Source organism: Salvelinus fontinalis, chromosome 24 (genome assembly GCF_029448725.1).
Source record: "Salvelinus fontinalis isolate EN_2023a chromosome 24, ASM2944872v1, whole genome shotgun sequence".
Classification (NCBI taxonomy): domain Eukaryota; kingdom Metazoa; phylum Chordata; class Actinopteri; order Salmoniformes; family Salmonidae; genus Salvelinus; species Salvelinus fontinalis.
In genome coordinates, this window is record NC_074688.1 from 12614723 (window position 1) to 12638929 (window position 24207).

Consider the following 24207-nt stretch of genomic DNA (forward strand, 5'->3'; position numbering starts at 1 on the left):
GCTCGTGGCTAGCTCCCGTTTACTGTCCCTTGCTAGTGGCTAGCTCCCGTTTACTGTCCCTTGCTAGTGGCTAGCTCCCGTTTACTGTCCCTTGCTAGTGGCTAGCTCTGGTTTACTGTCCCTTGCTAGTGTCTAGCTCCCGTTTACTGCCCCTTGCTAGTGGCTAGCTCCGGTTTACTGTCCCTTGCTAAATCAAATCAAATCAAGTTTATTTTATTTTATATAGCCCTTCGTACATCAGCTAATATCTTGAAGTGCTGTACAGAAACCCAGCCTAAAACCCCAAACAGCAAGCAATGCAGGTGTAGAAGCACGGTGGCTAGGAAAAACTCCCTAGAAAGGCCAAAACCTAGGAAGAAACCTAGAGAGGAACCAGGCTATGAGGGGTGGCTAGTCTTCTTCTGGCTGTGCCAGGTGGAGATTATAACAGAACATGGCCAAGATGTTCAAAATGTTCATAAGTGACAAGCATGGTCAAATAATAATCAGGAATAAATGTCAGTTAGCTTTTCATAGCCGATCATTAAGAGTTGAAAACAGCAGGTCTGGGACAGGTAGGGGTTCCATAACCGCAGGCAGAACAGTTGAAACTGGAACTGCTAGTGGCTAGCTCCCGTTTACTGTCCCTTGCTAGTGGCTAGCTCCCGTTTACTGTCCCTTGCTAGTGGCTAGCTCCCGTTACTGTCCCTGGCTAGCTCCCGTTACTGTCCCTGGCTAGTGGCTAGCTCTCGTTTACTGTCCCTTGCTAGTGGCTAGTTCCCGTTTACTGTCCCTTGCTAGTGGCTAGCTCCCGTTACTGTCCCTTGCTAGTGGCTAGCTCCCGTTACTGTCCCTTGCTAGTGGCTAGCTCTGGTTTACTGTCCCTTGCTAGTGTCTAGCTCCCGTTTACTGTCCCTTGCTAGTGGCTAGCTCCCGTTACTGTCCCTTGCTAGTGGCTAGCTCCCGTTACTGTCCCTTGCTAGTGGCTAGCTCCCGTTACTGTCCCTGGCTAGTGGCTACTTTAGCTCACTTTTAATGCCCATGGCTAATTCCCGTTTACTGGCTAGTGGCTAGCTCCCTTTTACTGCCCCTGGCTAGTGGCTAGCTCCTGTTTACTGCCTCTGACTAGTGGCTAGCTACTGTTTACTGGCCTGGACCATTAGCACAAGGAGCATAGCAGGTGAGAGATGGTTATTAGATACCTAGTAATTTGAAAATTGCATGGAACCTTCATCTGAATCCTATGGAAAAGAATACAATTGCACTCATGCAAAGTAGATTATGCATGGATTTGTTGCAGAATTCAAGACCACAAAGAGAAAGCTAGATTCTACTGTTAGTACATTATGCCAACAAGACCAAAGTTTGCTTGACGTGTCAGGGATAGCAGTGTCCCAAAGACACACTGGAGTAGTAGTGAGTTGCAGTTAGTGTGGCTGGAAACTCACTTTGTGATGTGATGTGCTGAGGCAGTGGTTCTGAGCTGAAGGAGAGGAGTTGGAAGGAACCCTCAGTGCCTTGGTTTGGCTGTCTCTTGCTCTGCTTATGCTTCAATATCTGCACTAGTCTTTGTGGGAGGATTGGACCCAGAAGAATTGCACTCTCACTTTTTACATTTTTATTCTTAGAATCAAAACTCAGAGAGAAGTAGCTTGAGAGAAAAATAGCCTGGTAAGTTAAAGGCCAGAAAGTAGTTAGTGTCTTGGGTATTTTCAGTCAGTGCAGTAACATTGGAATGTGTAAGGTTTGAAGGTTTTCACACGGTTTCCCAGGTTTATTGAATTTTTCCATTAATTTGTGAATCATTTGCTGCCATCTTTTCTCAGAGAGAAAAACTGTTATAAAGTGAGCTGGTAGTTGAAAGCTTTAGTTCCCTGAGGCCTTGTTTAAGTTGGGTTTTGCACAAATCACAACATCGTGATGTGAAGGGGCTCAGGGGCGAGAAATTGAAAAGCACTTTTAGGTAGTTTCCTGATTTCCTTTGGCTACGCAAACATAAATCAGACATTGAGTTTTATGACAGTTACAGTGCTGGACTAACGTTGTGTTCCAGTGAGAAGTGTAATATGAAAGGGACTCTGTCAGTACAGCTGGTGCATGTGTGTGGTTGGCTTTGGTTGATCCTCTCCTGTCTCTCTCTGTGCCTGCCTTGGCCAGACCTATGGCATGCCTGCTCCTCTATGGGCCTACCTTGGCCAGACCTCTGGTATGCCTGCTCCTCTATGGGCCTGCCTTGGCCAGACCTCCGGTATGCCTGCTCCTCTATGGGCCTGCCTTGGCCAGACCTATGGCATGCCTGCTCCTCTATGGGCCTGCCTTGGCCAGACCTCTGGCATAACTGCTCCTCTATGGGCCTGCCTTGGCCAGACCTCTGGTATGCCTGCTCCTCTATGTGTCTGCCTTGGCCAGACCTCTGGTATGCCTGCTCCTCTATGCACCTGCCTTGGCCAGACCTCTGGCATGCCTGCTCCTCTATGGGTCTGCCTCGGCCAGACTTTTGACTGTCACCCTCAGTTCCCACTTACCCCATCCCAGTACCCCTCTCATCCCCTCTACTCCCTACTGACCCCCTCTCCTCACCCCTCTCATCCCTCTGTCACCCTACTGACTCCCATCTCAGTACCCCTCTCATCCCCTCTGATCCACACTGAACCCCCCATCTCAGCCCCCCTCTCTTCACCCCTCTCATCCCCTCTGTTTCCACTGACCCCTCTCACTCCCTCTGTTCCACATTGACCCCCCCCCCCCCATTACAGTACCCCTCTCATCCCTGCTGCTCCGTCTTTGCCCTCGCCCCTCTCTCCCCATGACCTTTACTCCTCCATCTGAGCTCTGTACCATATTTCCCCATTTTCTTCATCACACCATCCACACTCTGCTTTTAATTTTTGTCTCATGTGCTTGTCTGCGGACCACGGGATTTTGTGTGTGTGCGTGTGTGTTTGGGTAAGTGCCACTTCATTGTGTCTGCCAAGCAAGCCTCTCAGAAAGCTGTCGTATAAGTGGACTGTAATCTCGCCTGCCAGAGTGGCATATTTTTCTTGGCACGATGAAACTTTTTATTGCAAGTACTGGAAAGGATTTATTTAGGAGTATCTTAAAGGATCTAGACATACTAACAGTAACACAGATAGGAAAAACACTCACAATACACAAGGGTTTCCATAAGCTTACAGTATTTCTGCGAAATCTAGATATTGATTATTTTGCATGTGACATTTTCCCCTTTTTGTCTTTAAATCTTCCTGACAGTGATACAGCAGGCTCATATTTCTGCTGCCTTGGTTTAGTGATATAATTGAGCTTCATTGATTTGGTATTCCTACTATATCACAAGTCAATGCTGCAGGACTTTCCACAGGTCGTGAAGTGCTTAACAAGGCCTGACAAGAGAGACAGGTGTCTATAACAGCTATACCATTAGGTGTTTGACTCAACACAGTGTTTAGTGAGCTGCTTCATCTGTGTCACCTCAGGTAATACTGGGGCTCAGTTCTGGACAGGAGTGTCACCTCAGGTAATACTGGGGCTCAGCTCCGGACAGGAGTGTCACCTCAGGTAATACTGGGGCTCAGCTCTGGACAGGAGTGTCACCTCAGGTAATACTGGGGCTCAGTTCTGGACAGGAGTGTCACCTCAGGTAATACTGGGGCTCAGCTCCGGACAGGAGTGTCACCTCAGGTAATACTGGGGCTCAGCTCTGGACAGGAGTGTCACCTCAGGTAATACTGGGGCTCAGCTCTGGACAGGAGTGTCACCTCAGGTAATACTGGGGCTCAGCTCTGGACAGGTGTTTCACCTCAGGTAATACTGGGGCTCAGCTCTGGACAGGTGTTTCACCTCAGGTAATACTGGGGCTCAGCTCTGGACAGGAGTGTCACCTCAGGTAATACTGGGGCTCAGCTCTGGACAGGAGTGTCACCTCAGGTAATACTGGGGCTCAGCTCTGGACAGGAGTGTCACCTCAGGTAATACTGGGGCTCAGCTCTGGACAGGAGTGTCACCTCAAGTAATACTGGGGCTCAGCTCTGGACAGGAGTGTCACCTCAGGTAATACTGGGGCTCAGCTCTGGACAGGAGTGTCACCTCAGGTAATACTGGGGCTCAGCTCTGGACAGGAGTGTCACCTCAGGTAATACTGGGGCTCAGTTCTGGACAGGAGTGTCACCTCAGGTAATACTGGGGCTCAGCTCTGGACAGGAGTGTCACCTCAGGTAATACTGGGGCTCAGCTCTGGACAGGAGTGTCACCTCAGGTAATACTGGGGCTCAGCTCTGGACAGGAGTGTCACCTCAGGTAATACTGGGGCTCAGCTCTGGACAGGAGTGTCACCTCAGGTAATACTGGGGCTCAGTTCTGGACAGGAGTGTCACCTCAGGTAATACTGGGGCTCAGCTCTGGACAGGAGTGTCACCTCAGGTAAGACTGGGGTTCAGCTCTGGACAGGAGTGTTGTTTTTCTTTATCAAAAGCAGGCCAAACTCAAGAGGCCTCTGTATGTGTGGCGTGTGTGTGAGTGTGTGTGAGCGTGTGTTTAATGATGGGCAGAACAGAAGGAGTGTAGAAAACAACTATTGACCTGCCACAACACCGAGGCCCTGCAGCACAGAGACACCTGAGATGGAGCCTTAACAACCTGATATTAACCCTCATTATAAGATTACACAACACATGAATCCATTGAAACCTACAGCGACAGCAAAGATGTTCAATATGGCAGATCATTCGAGGCCTTTTGTGTCTGTGGAATTTCCTCGCTTGGGGTCTGGAGGCTATGAAAATGATGCGGTTGGATATTAAAGAGACTCTTACTTGATTTGTGAACACACACACACACACACCCTGCGCAGTGCTCTGATGGTCTAGCTGGTGGTGTCCCTCAGGGTCCATGGTTAACGGCTGGGGGTCAGCCTCAGAGGAAGATGACCGTCACTACTCCAGCCACAGGTCCAGTGTGGGCAGCTCCTCTGACGGGTCCCTCTACACCCACTGTAGCTTCGCCCAGGCCCTGGTGGCAGCCGCTGACAAGGCAGGCTACCACCTGGAGGGCACCAGCCTGGCCAAGAGAGGTTGGTATATGAGGAGTGGAGCCCCTCCAGCCTGTTCTCTCTGGAACCTCTGTATGACTCAGAAGGAGATGCAGTGATTGATCTCCTTCCTGCCATCTGCTGGCTGGTGTTTTCTCCACTCTGCTGCTGTTTGGTGGAGAATCTGCATGGCTCTACAATATGTGTCTAAACAAAGGATACAAACTTTGATTCAACTCTAACTTTCCTCCAGCTTTGCACTTGAAATTGGGATAGAGGAAAATTATCTGGGTGAACTCACTGGTGATTTCTTTGCAGGCTTCTAACACTGCCTGTACTTTCTCATTGTCAAAATAATGGAGTGATTTTGAGGATTTCTGGTGACTGATGAACTAACTGAACCTTCCATGAGATCCTGCGAGCTTCCTGCTTGGAAATGAACATTCTCTTCCCAGGCATGCTCTTTAACCAACCTCTCTCCATGTTCCCCTCAGTATCTTCACTAACCCAGTGGCCTCTCTCTCCACTTCTCTTCCTCCTTCTCCAGGTAAAGGGCTGTCCCACCGACCCCGGCCCAACAGTCCCTTCTCTACAGATGGCAGCACGGTGGGCACACACAGCCTGGGCCACCAGAGGGCTGCCCGGCCCACCCGCAAGCCCCGGGGACAGGGCACAGCGCCCCACAGGAGAGACGCCAGTGCAGACGGTAAGAGAGGGATCCTGGACGGCTTTAACCAGAACTTTCCCAGAACTTTGTATCAGCGGAGACTTACCTCTGACACAAATGGCTCATCATCTATACCAGGGCTCTCCAACGCTGTTCCTGGAGAGATACTGTTCAGTAGGTTTTCACTCCAACTCAAATCACCTGATTTGAATAATTAGCTGGTTAAAAAGGTGAATAAGGATAGTTACAACTGGGGTTGGAGCCTACAGAAGGATAGCTCACCAGTGACAGGGTTGGAGCCTACAGGAGGATAGCTCACCAGTGACAGGGTTGGAGCCTACAGGAGGATAGCTCTCCAGTGTCACGGTTGGAGCCTACAGGAGGATAGCTCTCCAGTGTCACGGTTGGAGCCTACAGGAGGATAGCTCTCCAGTGACAGGGTTGGAGCCTACAGGAGGATAGCTCTCCAGTGACAGGGTTGGAGCCTACAGGAGGATAGCTCTCCAGTGACAGGGTTAGAGAGCCCTGATCTATAAGGACTTGGACTATAATACAATTACTGATTAATACTGATTGACTGATTACTGATATATCACCAGACTGTAACAATGTAGTTAACCACATCAACCCTCCCTCCCAGACCTACCTCCTCCCCCTGACCCCCCGCCCATCCAGGGATCAGGGCCTATCCAGGGAGCCCGTAGTGTAGGCGGCGTGTGCCCCCCAGCCGAGAAGAAGGCCTCGTCCCTGGAGCGCCAGCCCATGTGTGGTGCCATGCCCCTGTCTGGGCTGGAGGAGATGAAGAGCTGCATGGACAGACAGACACGCACCTCTCTGGAGCGGCACCGCCAGGCCCAGGACAGACTAGCATCCATGGACCGAGGCGACGACCCACGCAGGGGACACAAAACAGGTACTGGACTGGAGGGTAGAAGCAAGTCAAAATGCCAGCACACTGTCTGAAAGATTCGACCCGATCCAAACATTCCATTCAGTGCGCAGGTGTTCGTTCTCATTTGCAGATGACAATTTCTTGTATCCTGCACTTGTGGCAGGATGTTGGATGTGGGCGAACATTACTTTAGAACAGTAGGATAGAACTCATATTCCAAACCACAGTATGGAGCCAGTAGACATGTGGTTAGGTCAGCAGCCATTGCTGTACAGAGAGAGATCCAGAGCCCTTAGCTGTGTGACAGCAGGGTCCTAATGGCCGCGATGCCTTGGCAGACCAGAGCCTTTACTAAACCCTGGTGTTCAATCTCCTGCTGAGAGGAGACTGAGCTCCCATGAACAGATTGCACTGTCTGCCACTTGCACTTGTCTTCCAGAATGCTCCCCCCTACACACACACACACACACACACACACACACACACACACACACACACACACACACACACACACACACACACACACACACACACACACACACACACACACACACACACACACACACACACACACACACACACACACAGCCTGTAGGCGTCGCAATGGTGTCCGGCTCCAGCCCAGTCCAGGCAGAAGGCCCTAACCAGACAGATGCAGTCTAATCACCCCAGCTTTCTCCTCTCAGACAAACAGCCACCACTCCACCCATCTGTCTGTGTGTGGAGTCATTAGACTTCGCCATGCTGTGTTCCTGTCCTGTCTGTGCCAGGACAGACAGAGCAGCAGACAGAGCAACAGACAGAGCAACAGACAGAGCAACAGACAGAGCAACAGACAGAGCAACAGACAGAGCAACAGACAGAGAGGCAGACAGAGAGGCAGACAGAGAGGCAGACAGAGAGGCAGACAGAGAGACAGACAGACAGACAGACAGACAGACAGACAGACAGACAGACAGACCCAGAGACACAGAGAGGTATCACATTCATCAGATTCTTCTTCAGAAGACAATAAGAAGTGCTCTCCAAGTTGACTGATACACAGCAGAGTTTAGAAGGCTCTCCAAGTTGACTGATACACAGCAGAGTTTAGAAGGCTCTCCAAGTTGACTGATACACAGCAGAGTTTAGAAGGCTCTCCAAGTTGACTGATACACAGCAGAGTTTAGAAGGCTCTCCAAGTTGACTGATACACAGCAGAGTTTAGAAGGCTCTCCAAGTTGACTGATGCACATCAGAGTTCAGAAGGTGCCAAAGCATGTCCGTGCTAAAATATACTGATCTGCAGCAAGGGGTACCACAGCAGGTCAACACTACAATATACTGACCTGCAGCAGGGGGTGTCACAGCAGGTCAACACTACAATATACTGACCTGCAGCAAGGGGTACCACAACAGGTCAACACTACAATATACTGACCTGCAGCAAGGGGTACCACAGCAGGTCAACACTACAATATACTGACCTGCAGCAAGGGGTACCACAGCAGGTCAACACTACAATATACTGACCTGCAGCAGGGGGTGTCACAGCAGGTCAACACTACAATATACTGACCTGCAGCAGGGGGTGTCACAGCAGGTCAACACTACAATATAGTGACCTGCAGCAAGGGGTACCACAGCAGGTCAACACTACAATATACTGACCTGCAGCAGGGGGTGTCACAGCAGGTCAACACTACAATATACTGACCTGCAGCAGGGGGTACCACAGCAGGTCAACACTACAATATACTGACCTGCAGCAAGGGGTGTCACAGCAGGTCAACACTACAATATACTGACCTGCAGCAGGGGGTGTCACAGCAGGTCAACACTACAATATACTGACCTGCAGCAAGGGGTGTCACAGCAGGTCAACACTACAATATACTGACCTGCAGCAGGGGGTGTCACAGCAGGTCAACACTACAATATACTGACCTGCAGCAGGGGGTGTCACAGCAGGTCAACACTACAATATACTGACCTGCAGCAGGGGGTGTCACAGCAGGTCAACACTACAATATACTGACCTGCAGCAAGGGGTGTCACAGCAGGTCAACACTACAATATACTGACCTGCAGCAGGGGGTGTCACAGCAGGTCAACACTACAATATACTGAGCTGCAGTAAGGGGTGTCACAGCAGGTCAACACTACAATATACTGACCTGCAGCAGGGTGTGTCACAGCAGGTCAACACTACAATATACTGACCTGCAGCAAGGGGTACCACAGCAGGTCAACACTACAATATAGTGACCTGCAGCAAGGGGTACCACAGCAGGTCAACACTACAATATAGTGACCTGCAGCAAGGGGTACCACAGCAGGTCAACACTACAATATAGTGACCTGCAGCAAGGGGTACCACAGCCTGGTCAACACTACAATATACTGACCTGCAGCAGGGGGTGTCACAGCAGGTCAACACTACAATATACTGACCTGCAGCAAGGGGTACCACAGCAGGTCACCACTACAATATAGTGACCTGCAGCAAGGGGTACCACAGCAGGTCACCACTACAATATAGTGACCTGCAGCAAGGGGTACCACAGCAGGTCAACACTACAATATACTGACCTGCAGCAAGGGGTACCACAGCAGGTCAAGACTACAATATACTGACCTGCAGCAAGGGGTACCACAGCAGGTCAACACTACAATATACTGACCTGCAGCAAGGGGTACCACAGCAGGTCAACACTACAATATACTGACCTGCAGCAAGGGGTGTCACAGCAGGTCAACACTACAATATACTGACCTGCAGCAGGGGTGCCAAAGCAGGTCAACACTACAATATACTGACCTGCAGCAGGGGGTGTCACAGCAGGTCAACACTACAATATACTGACCTGCAGCAGGGGTGCCACAGCAGACACTAACAACTGCAGCAGGGGTGCCAAAGCAGACACTAACAACTGTAGTTGCCTTTCCCCTCTTCATAAGGGCGTTAGCTGGGGGACCCATGTGTGAGCCCACACTGCCCGCTGGCACCAACACACTGCAGATGTCATTAGGAGGGAGGTCTGCCAACAGGCTTTCTGTCTCACTATAGCACCTTCTGCAACCAACACCACCCAGCCAATCCACCTACGGCTGCCCAAACACTTACCTAGCCCCGCAAAATGAATGTAAACACTTTTGTTGTCCCTCCCCATGTAAATTCTGTAAATGAGAATACATTTTCCTCGCCCCCTGCCCCACAGGAGCCCTTTTTCCTCTTGCCGTCATTTTAAATAAGAATTTGTTCTTAGTTGACCTGCCTGGTAAAATAAAGGTTAATTTAATTTTAAATAAATATAACACTCTCAACTGCAGTCGGGGTTAGTAGTAACAATCTGAATTGTTCCCTCTGTGTGTTTGTCCAGAAGAGGGGTGCCTGCCTCCCTACAGTAAACCCTCGTTCCCTTCCCCCGGGGGCCACAGCTCCTCTGGGACAGCCTCCTCCAAGGGCTCCACGGGGCCACGCAAGGGAGAGGGACCTCGAGGGCCACACCAACGAATTGCCACAGACCACATTGACTTCCTGGGGACCAACGGACAGGGACAGTACTCAGGCGAGTTATGTAAGTATCACACCATTTTGTCTACTGTCTATCGCAAGAAGGCATTGTGATGTCATAAGCAACTATATTGATTATGGGTGCGTTCGTAAATTCAATCGGGAGTGCCAGAGTACGCTCAAAGTGCCTTCTGGTCGTTTGCAAATTCAGAGCGCTTTTAGATTGTCCGTTTGTAAAATCAGAGCGTTTCACTCTCGGAGTGTTCAGAGCGCACACTGGCCGCTCTGGCCGAGGAGTAGGGTTGATCAGAGCATTCTGATCTCACACTGGACGCTCTGGCTGAGGAGTAGGGTTGATCAGAGCGTTCTGGCCTCACACTGGACGCTCTGGCTGAGGAGTAGGGTTGATCAGAGCGTTCTGGCCTCACACTGGACGCTCTGGCTGAGGAGTAGGGTTGATCAGAGCATTCTGGTCTCACACTGGACGCTCTGGCTGAGGAGTAGGGTTGATCAGAGCATTCTGGTCTCACACTGGACGCTCTGGCTGAGGAGTAGGGTTGATCAGAGCATTCTGATCTCACACTGGACGCTCTGGCTGAGGAGTAGGGTTGATCAGAGCGTTCTGGCCTCACACTGGACGCTCTGGCTGAGGAGTAGGGTTGATCAGAGCATTCTGATCTCACACTGGACGCTCTGGCTGAGGAGTAGGGTTGATCAGAGCGTTCTGGCCTCACACTGGACGCTCTGGCTGAGGAGTAGGGTTGATCAGAGCATTCTGGTCTCACACTGGCCGCTCTGGCCGAGGAGTAGGGTTGATCAGAGCATTCTGACCTCACAACGGCAGTCAAGCACCAAAGCGAACTTGCTAGCTACTTCCAAACAAAAATGAGAGAACACCTCACTCTGATCATTTTACTTCCCCTAGCAGGTCTGGTTTTCATGTTATCCAGAGCGTTGGTGACTGTAACTGCAGCTGGCAACAATTTAATTACGTTTTTTTTGCCGACATTTACTGATACTGGTCATAATCAACAGGTGTTGAGCGTTTGGCAGGTATTCAAATCAAATCAAATCAAATGTTAGTTGTCACATGCGCCGAATACAACAGGTGTAGACCTTACAGTTTAATGCTTACTTACAAGCCCTTAACCAACAATGCTTTAAGAAGTTAAGAAAAAAAAATGAAATAAGTGTTAAGTAAAAAATAGATAAGTAAAAAATAAGAAAATAGAAAATAAAAGTAGCAAGTAATTAAACAGTAGCAGTAAAATAACAAGTGAGGCTATATACAGGGGGTACCAGTACAGAGTCAATGTGCGGGGGCACTGGTTACTTGAGGTAATATGAACATGTCGGGAGAGTTAAAGTGACTATGCATAGATCATAAACAGAGAGTAGCAGCAGCATAAAATAAGGGTCTGATCAGCTGTTAAGGAGCCTTATGGCTTGGGGGTAAAAGCTGTTAAGAAGCATTTTGGACCTCGACTTGGCGCTCCAGTACCGCTTGCCGTGTGGTAACAGAGAGAACAGTCTATGACTAGGATGGCTGGAGTCTTAGACAAGTTTTAGGGCTTTCCTCTGACACCACCTGATATAGAGGTCCTGGATGGCAGGCAGCTTAGCCCCAGTGATGTACTGGGCCGTACGCACTACCCTCTGTAGTGCCTTGCAGTCGGAGGCCAAGCAGTTGCCGTACCAGGCAGTGATGCAACCAGTCAGGATGGTGCAGCTGTAGAACCTTTTGAGGATCTGAGGACCCATGCCAAATCTTTTCAGTCTCCTGAGGGGGAATAGGCTTTGTCGTGCCCTCTTCACAACGGTCTTAGTGTGTTTGGACCATGATAGTTTGTTGTTGATGTGGACACCAACAGGCTCTCAACCTGTTCCACTACAGGCCCGTCGATGAGAATGGGGGCGTGCTCGGCCCTCCTTTTCCTGTTGTCCACAATCATATCCTTTATCTTGATCACATTGAGGTAGAGGTTGTTGTCCTGGCATCACACAACCAGGTCTCTGACCTCCTCCCTGCGCTCTGGCACACTCAGACTAGAGTGCTCTGAAATCGGAGTAGATAGCCAGAGTAAATGTATGAACGCACCCTAAATGTATATCATTTTGGCAAAGATTTAGCTATGTCCTGACATTGCTGTTCTCTCTGCCTCTCTCACAGAGTGACCTGCCTGCAGTAGGATCTGAACTGAACTGGAGTAAGCCTCGTCGTCCTCATCAGAATGACGCCTCGCCCATTGGTGCAATGAACTTTGTTCTTCTTTGTGTATTATCAGAGGAGAGGAGCAGGAAGATGACGATGATGACCACCATAACAGAACTGTAAATGTGATGTATAAACACAGACATGCATACTGTACATCCCACTATGTTGTTGTCCTCAAGAAAATGATTTCCCACCTTCCACCTTAATTTCTTTCAGTCAGAAAAGAGCAAGTAAACAAAATAATTAAAACACCTTTATGAGAAAACAAATTTTCAAAGTAACTGTCCTTGGGGAAAAAAAGGAATCTTGTTTCCTGTAAATAGATTATTTACATTGTTGTTGCATTGCAATGCAAGCCTACTTCAGTTTGAGCTTCTTCATTCCATACTGTTGGTTATATCTAGTCATTTGTATTATACGTGAATTGATAGGCTGGTGTGCCATAAAATAATTGTTTTTATGATCCATCATTTGTTAATACCTATCATTGATTAATTATTATCATTATTATTATTAATTATTGTTTTTTTGCACTGCGATTTTTGGTGATAAGCACAAAAGCATAGCTCCTGCTGACAGGAAGTACCGGACGAACATGTGAAGAGGAGTTTCTCTAGAAAGATGAGAAAATATATACTAATGTACAGAGAGATATTAAAGAGTAAGACGTTGCTTATGGACAGCAACTAAATGGATACCCATTCCCAAGTTAGGGCTAATCAGAAAGCAGATGTTTTTTGTTGTTGTGCCTTTGAGGTTGGGGGCAGAGAAGGGGCAGAGTAGAGACAGAGAGAGGAGGGGTTAGTGGTTAGAGCATTGGGCCAGTAACCGAAAGGTTGCTAGATCAAATCCCACGAGCTGATAAGGTAACAGTTAACCCACTGCTCCTAGGCCGTCATTGTGAATAAGAATTTGTTCTTAACTGACTTGCCTAGTTAAATAAAGGTTACATTTTTGTTTAATTAGTTGATTATTGGGTTAACTTCATCTGATTCTATTGTAATCTTATAGTCCTACAAATGGACTGCTATGGACTTGTTAGAGCTGGCAGTTGTGAGGTAGTCCAGGCATTGTCTTGTTTTCAGAACTTAACACAGCCACATTACAATGGACGTCCAGCTGGGCCCTCATCTTCATACCAGCGTTTAAATACAATTTATTTTATCTTTATCTCATCTTTGATTTTATCTTCATCTCATCTTCTTTGATTCTATCTTCATTGAATTCTCGAGTTTTTGTTTTCACCTGAAGATCATTTGTATAATGCATCTAGCAATACGGACAAAGTGAACATCTAGAATCTAGTCACTGAAACCATACAGTAGCACTTAGAATACACTATGGGGAGCCTGAAAGCCATAGTTCAATAGGTGTAATCTATATTATAAACTGGGTGTTTTCGAGGCCTGAATGCTGATTGGCTGAAAGCCGTGGTATATCAGACCGTATACCACAGGTATGACAAAACATTTATTTTTACTGCTCTAATTACATTGGTAACCAGTTTATAATAGCAATAAGGCACCTCGGGGGTTTGTGGTATATGGCCAATATACCACGGCTAAGGGCTGAATCGAGGCACTCCGCGAACAGCACTTAGGTGTGGTACATTGGTCAAATACCACACCCACTCTGGCCTTATTGCTTAAATCTAAAACTGACATACGATTTGCTTCCTTTTAATCATCCCACTGTTAAACTCTGGATTGGGTCGAACCCAGTTGTAGTAAGAACTAACAGTAATATTGATGCTAAAGCCACTCTATTGCCAGGAAAGAGGCTTTAGGATAGGTCCTTCTTTCGTCTCCTTTGTTATGAGAGTCAAACATTTATTTTGTCATCCATTTTATTTTGCTTAATTTAGAGCACTTAATGTACTCGGTTAAGAGTGTTGTCCAGTAACTGAAAGTTTGCTGGATCGAATCCCCAAGCCAACTAGGTGAAAAATCTGTCAATGTGTCCTTGAGCTAGGCACTTAACCCTAATTGCTTCCGTACGTCTGGATAAGAACTTCTGCTAAATGACTCAAATGTAAATGTAAAATGTACTCCACATCCATGGCATCCCATGAAAACATCACAATGGCCTGCTTCTGCCTCAACTGTTGTGTATCTGTTTCAGTCGGAGCACTGCAGTCCCTGCCTTGAAGTATGGTACAATGTTATAATTAGCACACAGTAGAACACTAACTAGACTCCCTATTGGGACTCCAATTCCCAGAATGCAGATAGTGAAGCAGAAGGCAGGTACAGTCAGAATGGAGAAGAGCCACCTGCAGTAGGAGATCACACTGCCTCTGTCTCTACAGCATTTAGCACTACTTTCTATCTGCCTAACAGTCACAACACATTTTCCTTCTGCCGCATGGAACTATTCAACCTCAGATGTTCAATTTGTATCTTTTCAAACAATGTTCAGATCATTTTTTTAAAGCCTGTTTCTTTGTATGCCTTTTATGGACTCAAAAAGGCTGCTTAACGATGTGTTTGATGTCAACGTTCAGGATTTTACCGCTAAAATGTTTTTTTTGTCTTCTTTTGTACTGCTTAATGTTGATAAAGGAGAGTTGGAAAGCAAACGGAAGGCTTTGCCAGATATGCTGTTGTACTGTTGTGATCATGTCACTGTCATTTCATATCATCAACCTAGTGGCCAGTGTTCTGGAAATGAGGTGCAAGGAGTGTCTCAGGTTATTTTACTGTACATTCTGGCGGTGTTCATGTATGTGTGTATATATATGTGTATATATTCATATGCATCTCCACTCGGTTATTTCATTCCAGTTTCATTGTTGAAAGATATCCCTCTTTTATGTCCGATGCTCCCCTGATGCTGTCCTGTTTCATTTCTTTTTGCCAGTGGTTTTTATTCCAAGTTTAACGTGCTGGTCCATCCACCTTAAGGCAAGATGTCAGTAACAGAACATACCAAATGAATATTGATACTTCTAATGTGTTTTTGTGTCTTTTTAATAATCATGGTTTTCTTTTAAATCACAGTGTTGTTGTTTTGTATTTATTAAAATGATAATAAAAAGGTATATTGTGAAATATGCATAATGATTTGTGGAATATAAAATGTTGTTTTTTTTGTAAACTTTGCTGTCGGAGAAGGCCAGGGATGGGCAACTCCAGTCCTCAGGGGCCAGAGTGCTGTCACACATTGTCCCCATCCCAAGCAAACACAGCTGATTTAAAATAATTGCATTCTAAACCGAAGATCATGATTAGTTGATTATTGGAGTCAGGTGAGTTAGCTGGGGCAAAAATGTGACATCAATAAGGCCCCTGAGGACTGGAGTTGCCCATCCCTGAGCTGGGCCATAAGGACTTGATTGACTCTCCAGGTCCACAGTAAGTTGCAAAGCTGAGTCATTAGTTGTCAGAGACAATGGAGTCCTGCATGTTAACAACTCTGCTCCATCTCATCTCAAAACGAAAGAAACTAAAACCTTTTCCAAACACAAACAGCGATATGTTCCTCATTTGCTTGACAAGACAATAGATACAGGTGTTCTTTTTTGGAAGGTTGCAAATTACTTTGGCTTTCCGTCTCGTTCCTTTTCTCAGTATTGTTGGATCTGTGTGTTCGTCTTTTTTCAACAAAAAAAGAGGATTAAAAAAAGAGAAAAAGAGCAAGTTGTTGGGTGAAGTCTTTCTGTACAGTGCCGGGCAAGGTGATGCCATCTCTCCAATGCCATTTCTACATTCTGTACAACCTTCTGTATTCACTTGCATGTCCTTGTCCAAGAAGAGGAAAATAGTGGAGCAAGAAATTAAACTTTTACAAGTCTCATTCCCATGTTCTGTAAGATAAATCCAAGTTATTTTCTTTCCTTGTACCTGGATCACTATCAACAAATAAAATATTTTTGAAAAATGTGAACCCTTGTCTTTCGCTCCGTTGATTGACAAGGTGTTTTACACAATATCCGTATCTTTCAAAGTCAGCTGGAAAGTTTCTGTACCATGTTTTCATTGTTTGACATCTTGAGTATGGCTTTCTGGACATACAGTATTTTGTTCCAAGAGAAAGACAAAAACTCTGAAGTCTCCTCTAAAAAGAATAGCGTTTCCTTCTGTCGTGTGTGTGTGTGTGTGTGTGTGTGTGTGTGTGTGTGTGTGTGTGTGTGTGTGTGTGTGTGTGTGTGTGTGTGTGTGTGTGTGTGTGTGTGTGTGTGTGTGTGTGTGTGTGTGTGTGTGTGTGTGTGTGTGTGTGTGTGTGTGTGTGTGTGTGTGTGTGTGTGTTCGTGCGTGTGTGTGTGTGTTCGTGCGTGTGTGTGTGTTTGTGCGTGTGTGTCTGTGTACTGTATGTGTTTGAGAGGGTGTCTGACTCAGCTGTGCTTTTTGTGTCAAACCAGCTGACATGCTGCTCCTCTCGGAGAGGGCTAACATCAAACAGAACGCCAAATTCCTCAATGAGATAGGCACCCGCGCTTTGAATAACACTTAAGAACTTAAAATAACTTGAGACAGAAATGTTGCTCAGATAGTGCATTTTATATTCTTCCTTTTTGAACACCAGGATGTGACAAAATTGAGTCAGCAAATGTGGCAGAATGAGGCGTTGATAACCGCTTGGAGGGAAAACTTACCTTACTCCTTAACAAGTCCATTAGAGCAACTTAGTTTGTTATGACTTTATTAAGCGAATGTCTCATCTGAATGTTAGGTTGCACTGTGTCCCCTGTCATTTGGTATGTCTATGTGTACTTACAAACTGCTTTGTGTGATGTTCTACTTAGCATAGAGAGGCTTTTAGACGGACCTCCATCTTATTTGTAATGTGAAAGCCAGCTAGTCTGATGGTGTTTAAGGAACGATGGCTCATGTAATGAAAACCAATAAAAGGCTGTTTTATAGTTCGTTAAATAATTTCATTATCCCATTCCTGCTCCCTGCTCCACCTAAATGACAGCAATTATTCATGTTAATATCTTTGATCTCTCTCTAAATTTCTCTCCCTCTCTCTCACTCTTGTTTTCTCTCTCCCCACTCACTCGTTTTCTTCCTTTCTTTCTCTCGCTCTTCCTCTTTGTTCTGAATTCTCTGTCTGGGACTTTAAAACAGCACCTCACGCCTATAAGGGGTCTTTCAAGCCAACAGCTTGAGGAACAGCATTTCAAACAGCTCCCCTCACTCTCCACTAACAAACCAAACCTACAATGCGTTAGTAAGAGAAAGTAAGTTAAGAACTAGTTACATTACCAGTCCTCCAACTCCCTAAATCCCTGCTCTCTCACTTTCTCTCTCTCTCTCTCTCTGATCAATGTGAATGATTGAAGCAGAGAGGATGAGGAGTGTGAGAAGGTTAGAGACAGATCTCTGTCCTGTCTCAGATCAGTGTGTTTTCCCAAGGCCTTCCCTCCAGGTACGTAATATTGGAAATGGTTGGAAAATATTTGTACTCATATGACAAAGGTTCAGCACACAATCCATCAGTGGTGGTGATGCAGGGATAAATTCACTATTTCACAACTCAGCCTCAGCCCCTATTCTCAGCCTCTTGTCTCAGTCTCATCCTCAGCCCCAGCCCCGGCCTCAGCCTCTTGTCTCAGTCTCATCCTCAGCCCCAGCCCCAGCCTCAGCCTCTTGTCTCAGTCTCCTCATCAGCCCCAGTTTCAGGCTCATCTCCAGCCTCAGCCTCTTGTCTCAGTCTCATCATCAGCCACAGTTTCAGGCTCATCCTCAGGATCAGCCTCAGTCTCCACCTCAGCCTCTTGTCTCAGACTCATCGTCAGCCAAAGCCTCAGCCTCATCCTCAACATCTTGTCTCAGTTTCATCATCAGCCCCAGTTTCATGCTCATCCTCAGCCCCAATCTCATCCTCAGGCTCATCCTCAGTCTCAGCCTCTTGTCTCAGTCTCATCCTCAGTCCCAGTCTCAGCCACAGTTTCAGCCTCAGCCTCAGCCTCTTGTCTCAGTCTCATCATCAGCCCCAGTTTAAGCTCATCCTCAGCCCCAGGCTCAGTCTCCTCCTCAGTCTCAGCCTCTTGTCTCAGACTCATCAGCCACAGTCTCAGCCTCAGTCTCATCCCCAGCCTCAGTCTCATCCTCAGTTTCAGTCTCAGTCTCAGTCTCAGTCTCAGTCTCATCCTCAGCCTCATCCTCAAGCTCAGCATCAGCCTCTTGTCTCAGCCCCAGTTTCAGTATCAGTTTAATCCACATCCCCAGTCTCAGCCTCAGTCCAAGTCTCAGTTTAATCCTCAGCCCTAGTCTCATCCCCAACCCAGTCTCATCCTCAGTATCAGTCTCATCCTCAGCCCCAGTCTCATCCTCAGTCTCATTCTCTGCCCCAGTTTCATCCTCAACCCCAGTCTCATGCTCAGTATCATTCTCAGCCCCAGTCTCATCCTCAGCCCCAGTCTCGTCCTCAGCCCGAGTCTCATCCTCAGTCCCATCCTCAGCCTCAGTCCCATCCTCAGTATCAGTCTCATCCTCAGTATCAGTCTCATGCTCAGACCCAGTCTCGTCCTCAGCCCCAGTCTCATCCTCAGCCCCAGTTCCAGTCTCAGCATCAGTCTCATCCTCAGCCCCAGTTTCAGTCTCATCCTCAGCCCCAGTCTCAGTCTCATCCTCAACCCCAGTCTCAGACTCATTCTCAGCCCCAGTCTCAGACTCATCCTCAGCCCCAGTCTCAGCCCCAGCCTCAGACTCATCCTCAGCACCAGTCTCATTCTCATCCTCATTCCCAGTCTCATCCTCAGCACCAGTTTCATCCTCAGCCCCAGTTTCATCCTCAGCCCTAGTCTCATCCTCAGCCACAGTCTCATCCTCAGCCCCAGTCTCATCCTCAGCCCTAGCCCCAGTCTCATCCTCAGCCCCAGCCTCAGACTCATCCTCAGCCCCAGTCTCAGTCTTATCCTCAGCCCCAGTCTCAGTCCCAATCTCAGTCTCATCCTCAGCCCATCTCATCCTCATCCTCAGCCCCAGTCTCAGTCTGTCTCATCCTCATCCTCAGACCCAGTCTCAGTCTCAGCCTCAGCCGCGGTCTCATCCTCAGTCTCATCCTCAGCCCCGGTCTCATCCTCAGTCTCATTCTCAGCCCCAGCCTGGGGGTAATGACTACCCCGCTCTTTGCCAACTAAACATCTTTCTCCTCTTTCCCCATCCTTTATTTCCAACCGTTTCCCTGGCTGTCTTTCTGTGTTCCCTTTTCCCATCATTTTTCACCTGTCGCTTTAGCGCTGTGTTTTTCTTCTGTCCTTTGCCTCTCCATACCTGAAGAAGCCTCTACACCTCCATGTGTCTGTAGTAATTGCCACGTGAGACGCGGGTGACTAGAGGCAAGTGGGGAGATTAGAAACACACATTGGCTTTCAGAGCAGAGGGAAATAAGCTGTGCTCAGCAGATACCCGTCGACACTGTAGTGAGATATGAGCGGCGATGAGGGTGTGTCTGTGTGCAGGGGGAAGGGAGCTGCTGGGGTGTGTTAATTAAAGGAAGCATCCATTGCTGGTGCTGCTGGCTTTTCCCTCTTGTCTTTCTCCTCCTCTTTGTCTCTGGACTGCTGACAATGAGTGGAGGCGAGAGGGCAGCAGTACCAATTCTACACCATTCATCACATATGTCAAACAGCAAAGGCCAGCTGCTGGGGACAAGCAGGGAACATTAGCATTTCAGCACCGTCTCTCTCTCTCTCAATTGAATTCAAGGGGCTTTATTGGCATGGGAAACATATGTTAACATTGCCAAAGCAAGTGAACTAGATAATATACAAAAGTGAAATAAACAATAAAAATGAACAGTAAAAATTACACTCACAGAAGTTCCAAAAGAATAAAGACATTACATATATACATATCATATGATGTATATATACAGTGTTGTAACAATGTACAAAAGGGAAAATGAATAAGCATAAATATGGGTTGTATTTACAATGGTGTTTGTTCTTCACTGGTTGACCTTTTCTTGTGGCAACAGGTCACACATCTTGCTGCTGTGATGGCACACTGTGTTATTTCACCCAGTAGATGTGGGAGTTGTAGATGTGGGAGTTGATCGAATTCTTTGTGGATCAGTGTAATCTGAGGGAAATATGTATCTCTAATATGGTCATACATTGGGTTGGAGGTTAGGAAGTGCAGCTCAGTTTCCACCTCATTTTGTGGGCAGCGTACACATAGCTTGTCTTCTCTTGAGAGCCAGGTCTGCATACGGCGGCCTTTCTCAATAGCAAGGCTATGCTCACTGAGTCTGTACATAGTCAAAGCTTTCCTTAGGTTTGGGTCAGTCACAGTGGTCAGGTATTCTGCCACTGTGTACTCTCTGTTTAAGGCCAGATAGCATTCTAGTTTTCTCTGTTGTTGTTTTATTAATTATTTTCTTTGTTAATTCTCTCTCTCTCTTGCTCTCTCTCGCTCTCTCTCTCTCATGCAATGTTTGCATAGAACATACAGTGAGCTCCAAACATATTCGCACTTTGGATTTGAAATGATACAATGTTGAGGTTAAATTGCAGACTGTCATCCTTAATTTGAGGGTATTTTCATCAATATTGGGTGGACCGTTTACAGCACTTTTTGTACATAGAATATGTTTCAATGATTAGGCATAGTCCTGAATGAATTGTGAATAATTATGAGTTACAGATGCAAAAATATCATACCCCAAAGACTAGCCTCTCACCATTACAAGAGGTTAGCATTTTGGGGGGGTATTATACACTGCTCAAAAAAATAAAGGGAACACTTAAACAACACAATGTAACTCCAAGTCAATCACACTTCTGTGAAATCAAACTGTCCACTTAGGAAGCAACACTGATTTGACAATAAATTTCACATGCTGTTGTGCAAATGGAATAGACAAAAGGTGGAAATTAGAGGCAATTAGCAAGACACCCCCCAAAAAGGAGTGATTCTGCAGGTGGTGATCACAGACCACTTCTCAGTTCCTATGCTTCCTGGCTGATGTTTTGGTCACTTTTGAATGCTGGTGGTGCTCTCACTCTAGTGGTAGCATGAGACGAAGTCTACAACCCACACAAGTGGCTCAGGTAGTGCAGTTCATCCAGGATGGCACATCAATGCGAGCTGTGGAAAAAAGGTTTGCTGTGTCTGTCAGCGTAGTGTCCAGAGCATGGAGGCGCTATCAGGAGACAGGCCAGTACATCAGGAGACGTGGAGGAGGCCGTAGGAGGGCAACAACCCAGCAGCAGGACCGCTACCTCCGCCTTTGTGCAAGGAGGTGCACTGCCAGCGCCCTGCAAAATTACCCCCAGCAGGCCACAAATGTGAATCCAAAATGACACTACATTATTTACCATTCATTTCTATTAGACACAAAAATAATCTGAAACAACAACAAAAATTTACAAATGCATCCAACAAGTTTGTAGAGTCTCAAGCTTGATGTAATCATTGCGTGGTATGAATATAGGACCAAATACTGAACTTTTGACTACTTTTATACACCTATAAGTGAATTTGTCCCAATTTTTTATTTCTAAACAGTTCACCCAATATGGATGAAAATACCCTCAAATTAAAGCTGACAGTCTGCACTTTTACCTCATAGTCATTGTATCCTCTCAAATCCAAAGTGCTGGAGTACAGAGCCACAACCACCAAAGAAATGTGTCACTCTCTAGTTTTGGAGCTCACTGCAAATGTTCCACCACTTCCTTTTCCATGAATTGCTCTTCCAGGGAAACAGTAGATGTTTCGTGTGATCCCCACATTATAACATAGCATTGTGTTCAGTGTGGTGTCTTGGGAGGATCAATGGTTCTTAATGACAGGCTGCAGGGATGATAATGGATAGGGTAGTAAGCAGTGTGGAGTGTAATACTTTTACCATATGTTGCCAGGGCTTAGTGGCCAGGCAGGCCCTTCCTACATGCCACAGCTGACTTCCTACACAGGCCACTGACTTGCACTGACATAATTATACCTTACACTGACATGAATATACCTTACACTGACCTGAACATACCTTACACTGGCATGAACATACCTTACACTGACCTGAACATACCTTACACTGACCTGAATATACCTTACACTGACATGAATATACCTTACACTGACCTGAACATACCTTACACTGACATGAATATACCTTACACTGACATGAATATACCTTACACTGACCTGAACATACCTTACACTGGCATGAATATTCCTTACACTGGCATGAATATACCTTACACTGACCTGAACATACCTTACACTGGCATGAATATTCCTTACACTGGCATGAATATAACTTACAGTGGCAAGAAAAAGTATGTGAACCCTTTGGAATTACCTGGATTTCTGCATAAATTAGCCATCACATTTGATCTGATCTTCATCTAAGACATAACAATAGACAAACATAGTGTGCTTAAACTAATAACACAGAAATTATTGTATTTTTCTTGTCTATATTGAATATATCATTTAAACATTCACAGTGTAGGTTGGAAAAAGTATGTGAACCTTTTATGTGAACCTTTTAAGCTAAAGCTAATTGGAGTCAGGAATCAGCTAACCTGGAGTCTAATCAATGAGATGAAATTGGAGATGTTGGTTAGAGCTGCCTTGCCCTGTATGTGCCTGATGTGAACCATGCCTTGAACAAAAGAGATCTCAGAAGACCTAAGATTAAGAATTGTTGTCTTGCATAAAGCTGGAAAGGGTTACAAAGTTTCTCTAAAAGCTTTGATGTTCATCAGTCCACGGTAAGACAAATTGTCTATAAATGGTGAAAGTTCAGCACTGTTGCTACTCCCCATAGGAGTGGCCGTCCTGCAAAGATGACTACAAGAGCACATCGCAAAACTCTCAATGAGGTTAAGAAGAATCAGCTAAAGACTTACAGAAATCTCTGGAACATGCTAACATCTCTGTCTGTTGACATCTCATCTCTGCATCTCTACGATACGTAAAACACTAAACAAGAATGGTGTTCAGGGGAGGACACCACAGAAGAAGCCACTGCTGTACAAAACAAAACACTGCTGCAGATCTGAATTTTGCAAAAGTGCACCTAGATGTTCCACAGCACTACTGGCAAGATATTCTGTGGACAGATGAAACTACAGTTGAGTTGTTTGGAAGGAACACAACACTACGTGTGGAGAAAAAAAGGCACAGCACACAACATCAAAACCTCATCCCAACTGTAAAGTATGGTTGAGGCAGCATCATGGTCTGGGGCTGCCTCAGGGCCTGGACAACTTGCTATCATCGACGGAAAAATGAATTCCCAAGTTTATCAAGACATTTTGCAGGAGAATGTTAGGCTATCTGTCCGCCAGTTGAAGCTCAACAAAAGTTGGGTGATGCAACAGGACAAAGACCCAAAACACAGAATTAAATCAACAACAGAATGGCTTCAACAGAAGAAAATACGCCTTCTGGAGTGGCCCAGTCAGAGTCCTAACCTCAACCCGATTGAGATGCTGTAGCATGACCTCAAGAGAGCAGTTCACACCAGACATCCCAAGAATATTGCTGAACTGAAACAGTTTGTAAAGAGGAATGGTCCAAAATTCCTCCTGACGGTTGTGCAGGTCTGATCCGCAACTACAGAAAACGTTTGGTTGAGGTTATTGCTGCCTTTTTCCACCTTGCACTGTGAATGTTTACATGGTGTGTTCAATAAAGACATGAAAACGTATAATTGTTTGTGTGTTATTAGTTTAAGCAAACTGTGTTTGTCTATTGTTGTGACCTAGATGAAGATCAGATTAAATATTATGACCAATTTATGCAGAAATCCAGGTATTTCCAAAGGGTTCACATACTTTTTCTTGTCACTGTGCACTGACATGAATATACCTTACAATGATATTAATATACCTTACAATGATATTAATATACCTTGCACTGACATGAATATACCTTAGACTAACATGAATATACCTTACACTGATATTAATGTACCTTACACTGACATTAATATACGGAATATATAATAATGGAAGAACTCTCTCTCTGTG

General features: G+C 46.2%; 2 protein-coding genes across 9 annotated transcripts in view; both read left to right on the forward strand.

The window, feature by feature from the left end:
- The window catches only part of LOC129821934 (roundabout homolog 2-like), a 115732-nt gene extending 99572 nt beyond the window's left edge, over window positions 1-16160 (forward strand). For 3 of the 7 annotated variants that reach the window (XM_055879686.1, XM_055879690.1, XM_055879689.1), the window contains 5 exons: window positions 4862-5047; window positions 5553-5711; window positions 6313-6585; window positions 9927-10124; window positions 12231-16160. In XM_055879686.1, the coding sequence (XP_055735661.1) occupies window positions 4862-5047; window positions 5553-5711; window positions 6313-6585; window positions 9927-10124; window positions 12231-12232 (818 nt within the window). In that variant the 3' untranslated portion in view covers window positions 12233-16160. The remainder of the gene's footprint in view (window positions 1-4861; window positions 5048-5552; window positions 5712-6312; window positions 6586-9926; window positions 10125-12230) is intronic. The other 4 variants (XM_055879692.1, XM_055879693.1, XM_055879688.1 and 1 more) reach the window with 3 other exon arrangements.
- Window positions 1-24207, forward strand: part of LOC129821937 (CAP-Gly domain-containing linker protein 3-like) — a 462950-nt gene that overhangs the window by 123913 nt on the left and 314830 nt on the right. The window lies entirely within an intron of this gene.